This window comes from Zeugodacus cucurbitae, chromosome 6, assembly GCF_028554725.1.
Source record: "Zeugodacus cucurbitae isolate PBARC_wt_2022May chromosome 6, idZeuCucr1.2, whole genome shotgun sequence".
Lineage (NCBI taxonomy): Eukaryota > Metazoa > Arthropoda > Insecta > Diptera > Tephritidae > Zeugodacus > Zeugodacus cucurbitae.
Window position 1 is genome coordinate 47,057,437 of NC_071671.1, and position 13,769 is coordinate 47,071,205.

Below are 13,769 nucleotides of genomic sequence, written 5' to 3' on the forward strand. Positions count from 1 at the left end.
TTTGTGTATATATGTATATACAATATATAAATTTAAACTTTTTGTATATATTTGGTATTTTAAGAGGTCCATGTAATAGCTTTCAATCATATCTTTGATACCACACAAAAACTTTGTTAAGAAATATTTTTTTTTGTTACTTCCAAGATTTCGAATAGTAAATTGAAACTTACTTGCAAGTTGGCATTAGTAGGTATTAGAAGCAAGTTCAAATAATTTTGGTCTTAATCATATAATTTATTTTTACATATATCTATATTCTCAATAAAACCTTGTATCGTTTTCGAAATTGTTAGTGTTCGAAATAGTTTTTTTTTTTTTGGTTTATATTTTCTATTCCTTTGAGGCACATTTAGTTTTACGTTGCTTAAATTTATATTTATATTTTATTTTATTTTTGATATACTTTAGTACCATGATAAGCTTGGATCTACAAAACTCATATAAAATATATATATTATAATAAACATAATTCTTTTTTTTTGGTAATATATCATAAAACACATATTATTCTCTCGATCTCAATTCTAATTTTCGGCGGCCATGCTTGTATAAATAATGTTACTGGTTTTATGACCAAGATCGTCAAAATCAAGTTTTCCTTCATAAAGCACACTGTAATAATAGTGGACATATAATTTAATATTAAAATCTTGAAGCCCACAAGTGAATTCTAAACTAGCTAAAAATCAATTAAAGACTTTTACAAACTGTATCTTTAACTACACATCATATAAAAGAATCAGCTGGACTAATATTATGTGGTCCCGTAATTATATTTATTCCAAATTTTCTGCATTTTGACGACGGATTCTTAAGCAGGAAAACTGTTGTATATATGGCTGGATATCTGATTGATATCGATAAAATTTTGTATTTTAGGAATCAGCATGAACCCATTTCGATTCTACTCATAATGTACTATGCATGAATATCGGTAATGTGAACAGGAATATTTCGTCATACTCTCATTTGTGCTCCGATGCTTGAAAGAGCTGGTCCCTCTTTTTCGTCTTCGAACCAGAAATGAGCATTAAGGAAAGAGACTGAAATACGCTCTGCGGTTTGCATTGCTCACTGAGGGGTTACAGCTATTGTGAAAAATATATTACTTTGGATTTTGGTTTGAAGCCTCTACCATCTATGACACAACGCAAGGGACATATTTGTAAAAATACATTTACCGCTAGTTGGCGTTGCCGTTTATTTTTTTCTGAGCACTGTCCCTACACTTCAATAGGATTAATTTTCGTAAAAAAGTGGCATTGGTCATTATGAGAGAGAACTCTTTAAGAAATAGTATCCACTAGGTGTCGCTAAGGTATAAAATATTTTTGTTTGTTATAGGTAATTATTATTATTAAAAATAGGTAATACAAATGAGTAAGAAATCTTCGGTATAATGCATATAAGGTGTGCACGTCTGAAGGCAATTGAAAATTTTTACTTTGCGCTGTCAATAATGAACTTAAAAAAGTAAAAAAGGTTCATTAGTGATATCGTGCGGATTGAGAAAAAGAAATCACAAAAAAAAAATGTTTTTAAGTATGAAAATATATGTATATAATGGCTGTTGGTAGCTTAGGGGGTTTGATATTTTATGGGGGCTAGATTGACGATAAAACTAGTAAATTCTATGGTTTTTTGGAGCACTTGAATTTCTATAAAAAAATTATTTATGTATTTTTGAGGTTATATCTTGTGGGCCAAGTAAGTTGGAATTATAAAACTGTAAATATTCGTTTCCATATAATTTTTACTGCAACACAACACATATATAAATAATTTTTATTCAAATATGGTTAAATTTAATACATTTTCAAGCAAAATACAAACTAAAATTTCACTAAATTTTTAAATTATGTACACACATATCAATACCTAACCTATAAAATTGTGGTGTGCATTTAAAATGAGCGTAAAAATCGATAACATACAGACATAAATATGTGTGTATGTGTGTATATGCGTTTTTGTATTTGTGTAGAAATCAGTTTTCTTATACTCTGAATCTTATTTATGTATATATACTTACATATAAATACTTTTACTTTTCTTTATATTTATATTTGCATATGTAAATGCAAATTCAATTTGTATGTATATACTATATGGAATTTATATATATTTCTATAAGTATATATATTATATAACGGGTGATTTTTTTGAGGTTAGGATTTTCATGCATTAGTATTTGACAGATCACGTGGGATTTCAGACATGGTGTCAAAGAGAAAGATGCTCAGTATGCTTTGACATTTCATCATGAATAGACTTACTAACGAGCAACGCTTGCAAATCATTGAATTTTATTACCAAAATCAGTGTTCGGTTCGAAATGTTTTTATCGACAAATTTTGTTCAGCGATGAGGCTCATTTCTGGTTGAATGGCTACGTAAATAAGCAAAATTGCCGCATTTGGGGTGAAGAGCAACCAGAAGCCGTTCAAGAACTGCCCATGCATCCCGAAAAATGCACTGTTTGGTGTGGTTTGTACGCTGGTGGAATCATTGGACCGTATTTTTTCAAAGATGCTGTTGGACGCAACGTTACGGTGAATGGCGATCGCTATCGTTCGATGCTAACAAACTTTTTGTTGCCAAAAATGGAAGAACTGAACTTGGTTGACATGTGGTTTCAACAAGATGGCGCTACATGCCACACAGCTCGCGATTCTATGGCCATTTTGAGGGAAAACTTCGGAGAACAATTCATCTCAAGAAATGGACCCGTAAGTTGGCCACCAAGATCATGCGATTTAACGCCTTTAGACTATTTTTTGTGGGGCTACGTCAAGTCTAAAGTCTACAGAAATAAGCCAGCAACTATTACAGCTTTGGAAGACAACATTTCCGAAGAAATTCGGGCTATTCCGGCCGAAATGCTCGAAAAAGTTGCCCAAAATTGGACTTTCCGAATGGACCACCTAAGACGCAGCCGCGGTCAACATTTAAATGAAATTATCTTGAAAAAGTAAATGTCATGAACCAATCTAACGTTTCAAATAAAGAACCGATGAGATTTTATGCGTTTTTTTTTTAAAAAAAGTTATCAAGCTCTTAAAAAATCACCCTTTATTTCCTCTTCATTTTAGCTTAAACTTACAATTTACTTAAGTTTTGTGAATTTCAATTCATTTATCACCATTTAGTATCGCATCTCAGAGCATCGGCACGTACAAGTTGACTGAAGAATGGAATGGAATGGAAGGATGTGGTGGTTGTTGGTGTTGTCTTGCGCAATAGGTTGTAGGGCCAACGGACAATAACATATAGCTTAAATTCGTTGAAATAAAAATTGAAAAATAGGCAACTTTGACGAAAACAACAACAAGGCGCATCAACCTGTGGGCAGCAACTACCCACTCACCCCACACATATCCAAGTATAAATTGGCGCGCATTTGTCCTACTTTCACTTTGCGTGGTTTTTGCCGTCATTGCCTCCGCATCTCGCTATTGCACCCCCGCATGTTTTCTTCCTGCTTGCAATGAAATTCCATTCATTTGGCTTATTTGTTGCCCATTGTTGTTGGCCTTGGCGGGCATTGGTTTTGGCATGACAACGCAGAGCATCACTTATGCAACAACAGCGTCGCACGCTTAGAGCGTATTCTGTTTGCTGCTCTCGTTGGATTTCGTCGATGCCGTTAAACGTTTTTGCCGCGTACGCTTCTTCAGTTGCAGCGAGTACAGGCGCCCGCTGCGTGGACGTGCCTGCGGTTCGGCGACACTGATGCCGGCATTGGAGTTGTGGGTTAATTGATAGCTGTATGTGTATGTAGGTATGAGGAAGAGAGGAAATAAAGAAAAATTTGAAAATTTTGTAAAATTCAAAGTACTGTTATAGAAGGTGGTTCTCGTGGTTGTTTTATTATAGACGAAGCGATCTTTAACTATGGAAGTCAAGGGATTTCGAAATTGAAGCGTTTCTATCCGAATTTTACTGCAAAACTGCAACTGTCGCTTAGAGTTATTGTAAATATGTTTTATGGCCGAAATCTTGCAGTTTGGCATTCCGTGTTAAGGGTACTCTATATAGAATAAAGCTCTTGAGTACTAAGTTCTATAATTATTCTTGTTGAAGCGACAACAACCATTCCCCAATAATATTTAGAAAAGTAGCCGAGTTGACAGTCTTCACTAATTGATAATAAATACGGGTCCGTTACAGTTATGCAGATGCGATCCATCGTGAGAATGAGTGCGGTTTCGTCCATTCCTTAAAAGCACTTTGGAGCTCCAGCATGGCCTCTTCAGACTTATTAATCGATACTCCATGGTGTTGTATGCAGAAGTTGCAAGTATTACCAAGTCACGAACCCTAAATAATAGGACTACTTGTGCTCACGACCAACCCATAGCATAACAAAAAAATATGTTGGAATATATTACATTCACAAAAACCGCCTTACGAACCACACTTTAAATATATGTATATATAGCGCTGTGTTTGCGTGTGCCAAGAAGACAAATACCGGTAATTCAGTCAAAGTTCAGTGACCTATTTTTCACGAAATACAAGCCAATCGCTCAGCCATTCATCTTCTCAACACTTCTCGCGCGCGTTTTCGCACTTTCTACAGCTGAAACACTTTCCACTCATACTCACTTTGATTCCAGTTTCGCCAGCCGTTGCTTCAGTTTCGCCTGACTGGCTGTGTACTCGGCAAGTAAGCGCGCCAACCGCACATTTAAATTCTCCACGGACATCTCTAACTTTTCGATGCCGCTTTCGATGCTGTCGTGAGCCCGTTGTGAATCTGTAAATTAAAAAAGTTTTCCATACAGATTTGCACAAACTTCGCCTCATTTCCACTCATTATGCACTTGAATAGTTCAATTTACGTAATACACACCCGCAAAAACACTCTCGTCCAGTAGACCGTCTTTGCGCAGCAGCTGACAGCCGCGTTCGGTGAGCGTGGCGCGTGCTTCCGGATAATCGGACAGTGTTTCCCATAAATCACGTTTCGCCAGACAAAAGAGATCCGAATAGCCTAGTGAACGTACATTGGCTGTACGTCGATTACCGGTGCGATTTCCTGCAATCTCCAACACTGACACTTCGCCGAAAACAGAGCCGGCGCCAAGTGTCGCAAACACAGTGACGCCATCGTCTGCGACCACCGACAATTTGCCGCGTTTCACTATATACATCTCCTTGCCGACATCACCTTTACGACAGATGTAGTCACCGGGACTGAAGACTTGCAGTTTTAGCTTCAGCACAAGCGCCTCTAATAGACCCGGTTCGCAGTCGTGGAAGATGCGCACTTGTTTCAGTGTGTCCATATGCACTTGTATGGCGATCTCGGCTTTCAATTTGTCTGGAAGTGCTGCCAACACGCGTTCCTCATCGAGCGCTCCACTCTGTGACCAAGTGTAGGCAAACCAACGTATCACACGCGCCTCCAATTCATGACCGACTTTACGGAAGGCCATATACTGTTTAACGCCGTCCATGCGGTTTTGGAATTCGACACGTGCCACATTCATATTGGAAATCATAGAACCGATGTTACCTGTGGATAATTGGAAAATTCAGAAATTAGATCCTGTATATTTTAAAGATTGAACTGTAACTGATAATATGAGTCTTACTATAACAATAACTTATGATTTCGGATATGTAATGGAATTTGACTGATGTTGGATTACCTAATCTAAAGCATACTGATTATTGTTTAACCTGAGTTGGGTTAAAAGTTAGGTTAGGTTTAGGCAGATTAGGGCTATTTTTAGGTTTCAGTATATTGTAGAAGATATTTGGTATAAGTATTGGACCAAAAACAGTTTGTTCTGTTGTACATTTGTGGACCGAATAGGATTGTCTTGACACGTCAAAGAACCGTAGACCTTCTAAAACTTCTAAAATGTTGAGTATTTCGCAATCGTATGAAGAACACGTCATGGATCCAAAGTCAGACCTTCTAAAAAAATGGAGTATTTCCCGGTTGGTCTACAAGAATTTCTGCATACCTAAACTATTTCCATTCCGTTAAAGTATTTATTTTGTTTTCCGCAGTGTATTAAAGAGTCTAGTCGTGCACTTTACATTCCAGCGTTGCCGTGCGCACGTACGCCAGTCATTAGAATGACGCCAACAACAATGCACATAAAGCCACAATTTGACAAACAAGGAAAACTGCGAACAATAAGGCACGCAAAATACTCGTAGGAATGACAACGCGATGGATGAGGTTAGGAGCGGCGCCATGGCATGATGTTCGGTGTTGATGGCCGACCATCTGTTATTTGCCGCCAACTACTTGTATATCAATGACAAATATGAGACGCGTTGGTGGCGAAGAGGTAGATAAAACGCAAAAAAAAAATGATAAACAACAGCAAAGGAGTATTCAGCTTGTTGTATCCTGTGGACAACGTCACGTCAAAAGGCAACTCTGGGTCGAATAATTCATACTCTTCGATGGCATAATATGACCAATTAAGTCATCAGCAACAATAATTCACGGAAGAGTATATTAAAAGACTAAGTGGAACTATATATTATTGACTTATTCATTTAATGTATGTATATATGTCGACATTGTATCCGTCATGGGAAATCATTAAAGGAGTCGAAGGTGAAGGACATTGACGGCCCGGTGCTGAGTTTAAGTGCACTTCGACTTTATTGATGGAAGAGATAAGTGGAGGCGCACGCTCTCAAGTGATACTAATAGCACGAATGAATAGCTTATAATTTCGAAATCAATTAGGGTGATACTAAATGAATTTATTATTGGATATAAAGAGCTGGTATTACAGATATTATAATCTATTAAAAAAACATGCAGAGATCTCAGTTTTGGTCCCGATCATGGTTCTGGTATTGGTTTTGGTCTTGGCCTTGGTCTTGGTCTTGGTTTCTGTCAGTCAGTCTTAGTCGTGGTCTTAGTTTTGTGATATTCTTATTCCAGGGCCTGAACATTGAATTCGGCTTGCTCTTGTTCTTGAATGTCTTGTCGATATTGGCCTGACCTTACTAGTTACTAATAAGAGAATAGGTATATTACTCTCAAAACACTCACCCACAATTGTAGCGAAGATCAGCACACCAGCCAGAAAGTCTGCCACCACAAATAAATATTCCGCATCATTCTCCGGTGTTGGCGTCTCACCGATCGTTGTCAACGTCAACGTGGACCAATAAAAGCTATAAATATATTGCCGTTGCAAAGTGCTATTCCGTGGACCATTCAAATTATACACCCAATTATCCGAACCGAAACCGAGATAGTAACTTATCGCGAAGTACATGCAGGCATTCCAATGTATCAACACCAAAATGGCGAGCACCACTTTACAAATACGAAAAGCATTCGGATAACCAGTAGCCGTCTCTGTACGATCGAACCATTCCCAGAGACGTGGAGCACGTAGTAAGCGATTTAGACGCACTATCACCGGACAAGGCAAACCGCCGGCGCTACAAGAACTCGGCGACCACCAAATGTAGGCGAGATCGGTGGGAAGCATTGAGAGCACGTCTATGGACCAACCTTTAGTGTGAAAGTAATGGCGTCGTAATTTGTAAGCATCGCGCACCAGCAGACCCTGATCCAAGTAACCTAGTAGGAAGAGCAAATAATGAAGATTTTATTTAGTGCGGGCGTTAAGGCAATCAGTTAAAGCGCTGGCAACTTACCCTCATGCATATGCACCAGGGTATCCACGAGATATATGCTATCACATAAATAATCCAGGAAGTACCAGAAAGTTGGCGCCCGATGATTTATCTCCCAGAAAACGGAACGACCCACCACGAAGATTATGTTGTAGAGTACCGCTAACGATACAATACCAAGCCACTGGATGGGGAAATAATCAATATATAAAGATAATTAAATAATAAGGAAATGAATGCTTTTCGAAGAAGTGCTTGATATAAAATGCTATAGTCACGTCAGCTGATATTGTCGAGTGTATGGTGAGTATACAGACAGTGCTTATACGCTCTTTTCGAAGTATTTTTTCTACTCACCCTGTAATGCGATTGCAGTGTCGGATTCACCGATAACCGATTACATAGCCGACTCGAGCCACGTATTTCACTGGAGAGACCCTCATCGGCTGGCGCTGTATTCGCTGCTGTTGGACCGCTAGCGCCTTCCTCGCTAGCCGCTACTGCAGCCGTTGTTGTAACGGCTGAAGTCTTGCCAATTTTATCCACATTATTTGTATTGGAGAATTTCTCGAGAAACCAATCGGGTGGTTTGGTGCGACTGCGACGTGTCAAACGCTGACGGAGTGCGTTCAGTGTGCGTCGTAATGTGGAAGGCTTTGTGCGTTTTGTTTGGTCCTGAGAAGACAATGAAATGGTAATGAAAATGAAAAAAGAAAGAGAGAGAAAGAGAAAATTTAATGTTTTTTATTAATGGATTCATTATTTTTGTGCTTAAGTTCTCATTAAGTAAATAGAAGGCTTATGTATTGTATCTACAGCAATATACTGTCTTTTTTGTCTTAAATTAAAAAAGGAAGAATAAGCATTTAAGTCTCAGAGCTTCTAGTTATTTCGCCAAACTCTTTACCACTGCCTTGGCGGTGTCAAACTGTGAACAATTGCAATTCCATTCAAGCGCGACATCTATTTACATTACTCTTATATGTATATATGAGTTTTGGAGACAATGTGATACTGCTTGTGACAGCAGTTAATCCATTATTGTGTCTGGCGTGGGTTCCATCTGTTGGGCTGTCACTGCTCTACTTATTTCATCATATGTATTTATCAAACAATTGCCTTTAAAATTCCAAGAATTTTCATGAAATCATAATGCAGATGTCACACTGTGTTGCTGTGACCTTGAGTACAGAATAGTAAATAGAATGGAATTGCGTCAAAGCAGTCTTGTTGTGAAGGGTATTAAAGGAGAAGGGTATTTGTTGACATATATTACATATGTTTTTGTTTTTGTAGTCGTTGTAGAAGTAAATCTTAGTAATATACTGTATGCAGCATATATAAGCTGCAGACGATTTCATATTACTACTTGAAATCGAATGTATGACAGAGTTGTTGGCAACCTGTCTTGAATAAGTACTCACAATTTTCGCGGTTCGGAAATTGCAAACAGTACTTACTATACTTAAGGTAGCCGAATATTCAGTCTATTATTTTTATACTCCCGCAACAAAGTTGCTACGAGAATATTATAGTTTTGTTCACATAACGGTTGTTTGTAACACCCAAAACTAAAAGAGTTAAATATAGAGTTATATATTCCAAAGTGATCAGAGTGAAGAGTGGAGTTCAAATCCGGATGTCTGTCTGTCCGTCCGTCTGTGTAACTTGAGCTGTAACTTGAGTAAAAATTAAGATATATCGATGAAACTTGGAACACTTGTTTCTTGGCACCATAGAATAACAAAGCACCATTGCTTGCGAAGATGGGCAAAGTCGGACCACTGCCACGCCCACAAAATGGCGAAAACCGAGAACATATAAAATGCCATAACTAACCCACAAAGAAAGCTATGCAAATAAAATTTTATACAAAGCATCGCACTATGAAGGGGCATATTTGGATGTATTTTTTTTTTTGTAGAAGTGGGCGTGGCCCCGCCCCCAACTAAGTTTTTTGTACATATCTCGAAAACTACTAGAGCTATATTAACCAAACTTCCTAGAACCGTTTCTTTTAGTTACTATCTTATAGTTCAAAAATGGAGGAAATCGGATTATAACCACGCCCACCTCCCATACAAAGGTTATGTTGAAAACGACTAAAAATGCTTTAATTCAGCAAAGAAAACATCAGAAAACTTAAATTTCACCATAAAGAAGGTACAGAAGGGCTCCACCAAATTGGTATCCAAAATTTTAAGTGGGTGTGGCTCCGCCCACTTATGGGACAAAAACCATATCTCCGAAACTAATTGACCAATATCAATGAAACTTGGTTTGTAATAGTTTCCTTACATCTCAATGATATGTTGTGAAAATAAAATCAAAATCAAATCCAAATTGCTTCACAACCACGCCTACTTCCTATATACCAGAACTTTGAAGTCGATCTGAACGGTTTACTTTACAATATATAAAGTAAACACTAGTGAAGATATCGGAACAGAACTTTGCACAAATACTGCATTTATAGTGTGACAGCCCCTTTCTAAAAATCGGACCATAGGTTTTAAAAGCCCCTATATATCGTACCTGAGGACCTCGGTGCTTCTAACCTAATAATAGGGTTTCCAACATTCAATGTAATTCATACCATATATATGACGAATATGTGGGTCAAATTATGTGTTATATTAATAAAATTAAACAAATAAATTGCGAGAGTATAAAATGTTCGGTTACACCCGAATTTAGCCCTTTCTTACTTGTTTAGTATATTTTTAATCATTTTACTTCTAAACATGTTGGGGAATTCCGTATTAACGATTTTAGCCGACATAAATATATAAGTGATCAACATATGTATGTTCATATATACGAGTTGTGTTCAAAAATTGACGGGAATTACATAATTGTTCAAAACTCCAATTCTCAGAAACTTTTCATTTATGTTTGATTGTGTTGATATACAGGTCCCTAAAGTACGATATAATTTTCAGCTGTTTTCATTGTTACTTTATCCGTTGTAGACGCTAAGGTTAGACTTGTTTTCATGAGCTCGAATTTTTAGCATGCCATTCTAGAAACTTTATATCAGGATCATAACTATTTTTAGCTCCCATAAAGACCTGAATGAGTTAGTCATTATCACAATACACTTTGACTTTCTTAGTAATAATAAAAAGGCACCTAACGCAGACTTTTTAGTGAATAAACATCAGTTTCCTACATGAAAATTGCATTAGTGCATATTTGACACGTTGGAATGGTAGTTGTTTCAAAGACGGATATCGCATAAGGGATCCTTATCAAAAACGCGTATGATTAATGGTGTCGGCTCTCACCGGTAGTTCACCAATATTAGTAAACTGCGCTGCTCACTATTTTACAAATAGGATAACTGAACTGGCAATAATTATCACTAATTAATTATTTAAATTATTTAAAAAAGAATTTTAAGTTAAAAGAAAATAATTTTCAAAATCTTTACCATTTCGCTTGTTCCTGCTATCGTAGCAACATCAACAGAGTGCACCATATTTGTTGTTTTATGTTCTTAATTTTGTTAATTTGTATAAAATACTTTTTTGCTTAAATTTTCCACTTTTCCCGCTTTAATTCGACGAATTCAAATTAGAATTTCTATTTGGCAAAAATAAACACTTCACTCGTAAGCGAATTACGCAACTTAATACTCATTTCATATTTTAATTTTTAGAATTTTATATCACTGCCATATTCGCCATTGTCTCATCACTTCATTACCTGAATTTATTTACGTACTTTCAGCTAAAAAACACAAAAATTCCAAAGAAATTTTCAATAAATACACAACTGTCGTCATCTATTCATTGGGCATTCGATGCATAGAAAAAAAAAACAAATATTCAAAAACACAAATTGTCAATAATAAAATAGAATTTAAATTAAAATTCCACTGGACGCTGGGCGCAAGCAGAATAGCAGCTTACAAGCTTACAATTGAGTGCTTGGGATGTGTGCGGGGCGTATGAGTAACGCCAGCAACACTCGACTCACTCAACAAGCACTTCAATTGCTTCAACACTTCATAGGCATGAGTAATTTATGATAATTTTGGTGTTTTTTTTATTATCATTATTGTTATTTTTGTTGCGCTTGCGCAAATCGAGTTGCGCATGTGCGTATAAATTACACGATTTGTACTTCAGAATTATTTTTAACGCGCGTAAATCGGAAAAAATCACAAAATTTTTCTTGTTGTTGCTGTAAAGCATAAATTAATTTAGTAATCGATCAGCAAGATAACGGCTGTAGCTGCACACGCGTTGCAGTGGCGCGCATCGTGCGTTAACGTTATTTGTCGTTGCAGTTAGCTGCTGCTGCCGGTGCTGTTGTCGATTGGTACGGCGCATGCGCAAACGTTTATATAACATGTATTAGCGCCTTGTTTACAACAACTTTATTACTAGTTGTAAGAATAATAAATTCGTAGTTGTCACGCGTTTATGGTCAGACAACAAATTTCCGTGGCTATAAATGCTAACTCAAAGCGGTTTCATGATGTTAAAATAATGTTCCTGATAGTTTTTCATTACTTTTTGATTTTTGTAATATTTTTTGTTTTGTTTTTGAATTTAAGTTTTGCTTAAAATTACAGTTTTTATAGTTTTTTTTTAAATTTATTTTTCTCAAATCGATATATTTTTCCCATATTTCATTGAAAACAACTTTGATATTTTTTTTATTATTTTTTTAAAGAATAAAAAAATATTTGCAATTTTTTAAATAAAAAAAAAATAAATTATATTTTTTTATATTATTTCATATATTTTTATGTTAATTATTATATTTTTTCATTTTAAAAGGCTTTAATTAACTTTATTATAAAATTTTAAAATTATATTACTAATATTAGGAGTTCACCATACAATTTTAAGGAGTTCTACGAATTTCAGCAACCGTCTACCTTTCAATATATATTTTTTATTTTTAATTTAAATTTCTGTTGAATTTTTTATTTAAATTAAATTTTTAATTGTTTTTTTTTCGTTTTAAGTTATTATTTTTTGGGAAAGTTTTTTTTTCTTAAATTTAATTGGATTATTTTAATGTTTTTTTATTTATGCAATATCATATTATTTTCAATAATCATAAATTTAATTTAATTTAATTTAATGTAATTTAATTTAATTTAATTTAATTTTATTTTATTTTATTTTATTTTATTTTATTTTATTTTATTTTATTTTATTTTATTTTATTTTATTTTATTTTATTTTATTTTATTTTATTTTATTTTATTTTATTTTATTTTATTTTATTTTATTTTATTTTATTTTATTTTATTTTATTTTATTTTATTTTATTTTATTTTATTTTATTTCATTTTATTTTATTTTATTTTATTTTATTTTATTTTATTATTATATTTACTGTTTGTTTTATTTTAGTTTTAAATTCACAAAAAATGAGTTTTTTTTTCATAAATGACATTGTCCTATTGTCCTAAGACGGTGCTAAACGTTTTTTTTTTTATTTTCTTCATCACTTTAATTTCCCAAAAATGAATTTCATATTTTTTATCAACACATTTTTGTATACATTTAATTGGAATTAAACATTTATTTCACAACCTATCGTATCAAACCGGCGCTTACTAACTTACTCGTACAACTAATCAACGCTCGCTATGCGCAATCATCACATAATCACTCGAACACTGCGTTTTGCGACTCGCTGCGCACACGCACGCGCGTCTAATTATTCACGATGACTGACTGCCCAAGTAGCTAGCTGGCGAGCGCTTCGCAGCACGCAACTGCCAGCGCTGTAATCTTGCCTTAAACGCCCGACCGCTGTGAGTGGCACCCAAAATTGGCAGTGAGTGCTCTTCAAATTCAAAAACAAAACAGTAAAAATTAAAAAAAAAAATAAAATTATTTTAATATTTTCTATGTGAGTTTACTAACTAATTTCGTTTGAGTGTGCAAGCTATGAGTGCACATTGCTTCGCGCTTCAATTAAAAATGTGTTGTTAACACGGTTGCCAATTAATTTGACAGAAATTGTCGTAATATATATATGTATATACTGATTTTATTGCAGTTTTTGTAATTCGAAAAACTTCGTGTTGTTGATGTTTTTGTTGTTGTTGTATTTAACTATTTTCCACAACAAATTATTTATTTTATTTTATATATTTATTTGTATTT

General features: G+C 35.1%; 1 protein-coding gene across 4 annotated transcripts in view; it reads right to left on the reverse strand.

Moving 5' to 3' along the window:
* Positions 1 to 3,082: 3,082 nt before the first annotated feature.
* Positions 3,083 to 13,769, reverse strand: part of LOC105209913 (cyclic nucleotide-gated cation channel subunit A) — a 33,764-nt gene continuing 23,077 nt past the window's right edge. For 2 of the 4 annotated variants that reach the window (XM_054234162.1, XM_054234163.1), the window contains exons 3-8: positions 7,990 to 8,307; positions 7,654 to 7,816; positions 7,037 to 7,576; positions 4,859 to 5,524; positions 4,612 to 4,762; positions 3,083 to 3,768 (exon numbers count right to left, since the gene is read on the reverse strand). In XM_054234162.1, the coding sequence (XP_054090137.1) occupies positions 3,603 to 3,768; positions 4,612 to 4,762; positions 4,859 to 5,524; positions 7,037 to 7,576; positions 7,654 to 7,816; positions 7,990 to 8,307 (2,004 nt within the window). In that variant the 3' untranslated portion in view covers positions 3,083 to 3,602. Of the gene's footprint in view, positions 3,769 to 4,611; positions 4,763 to 4,858; positions 5,525 to 7,036; positions 7,577 to 7,653; positions 7,817 to 7,989; positions 8,308 to 11,065; positions 11,365 to 13,218; positions 13,421 to 13,769 lie in introns of those variants that run through there. The other 2 variants (XM_029038823.2, XM_029038826.2) reach the window with 2 other exon arrangements.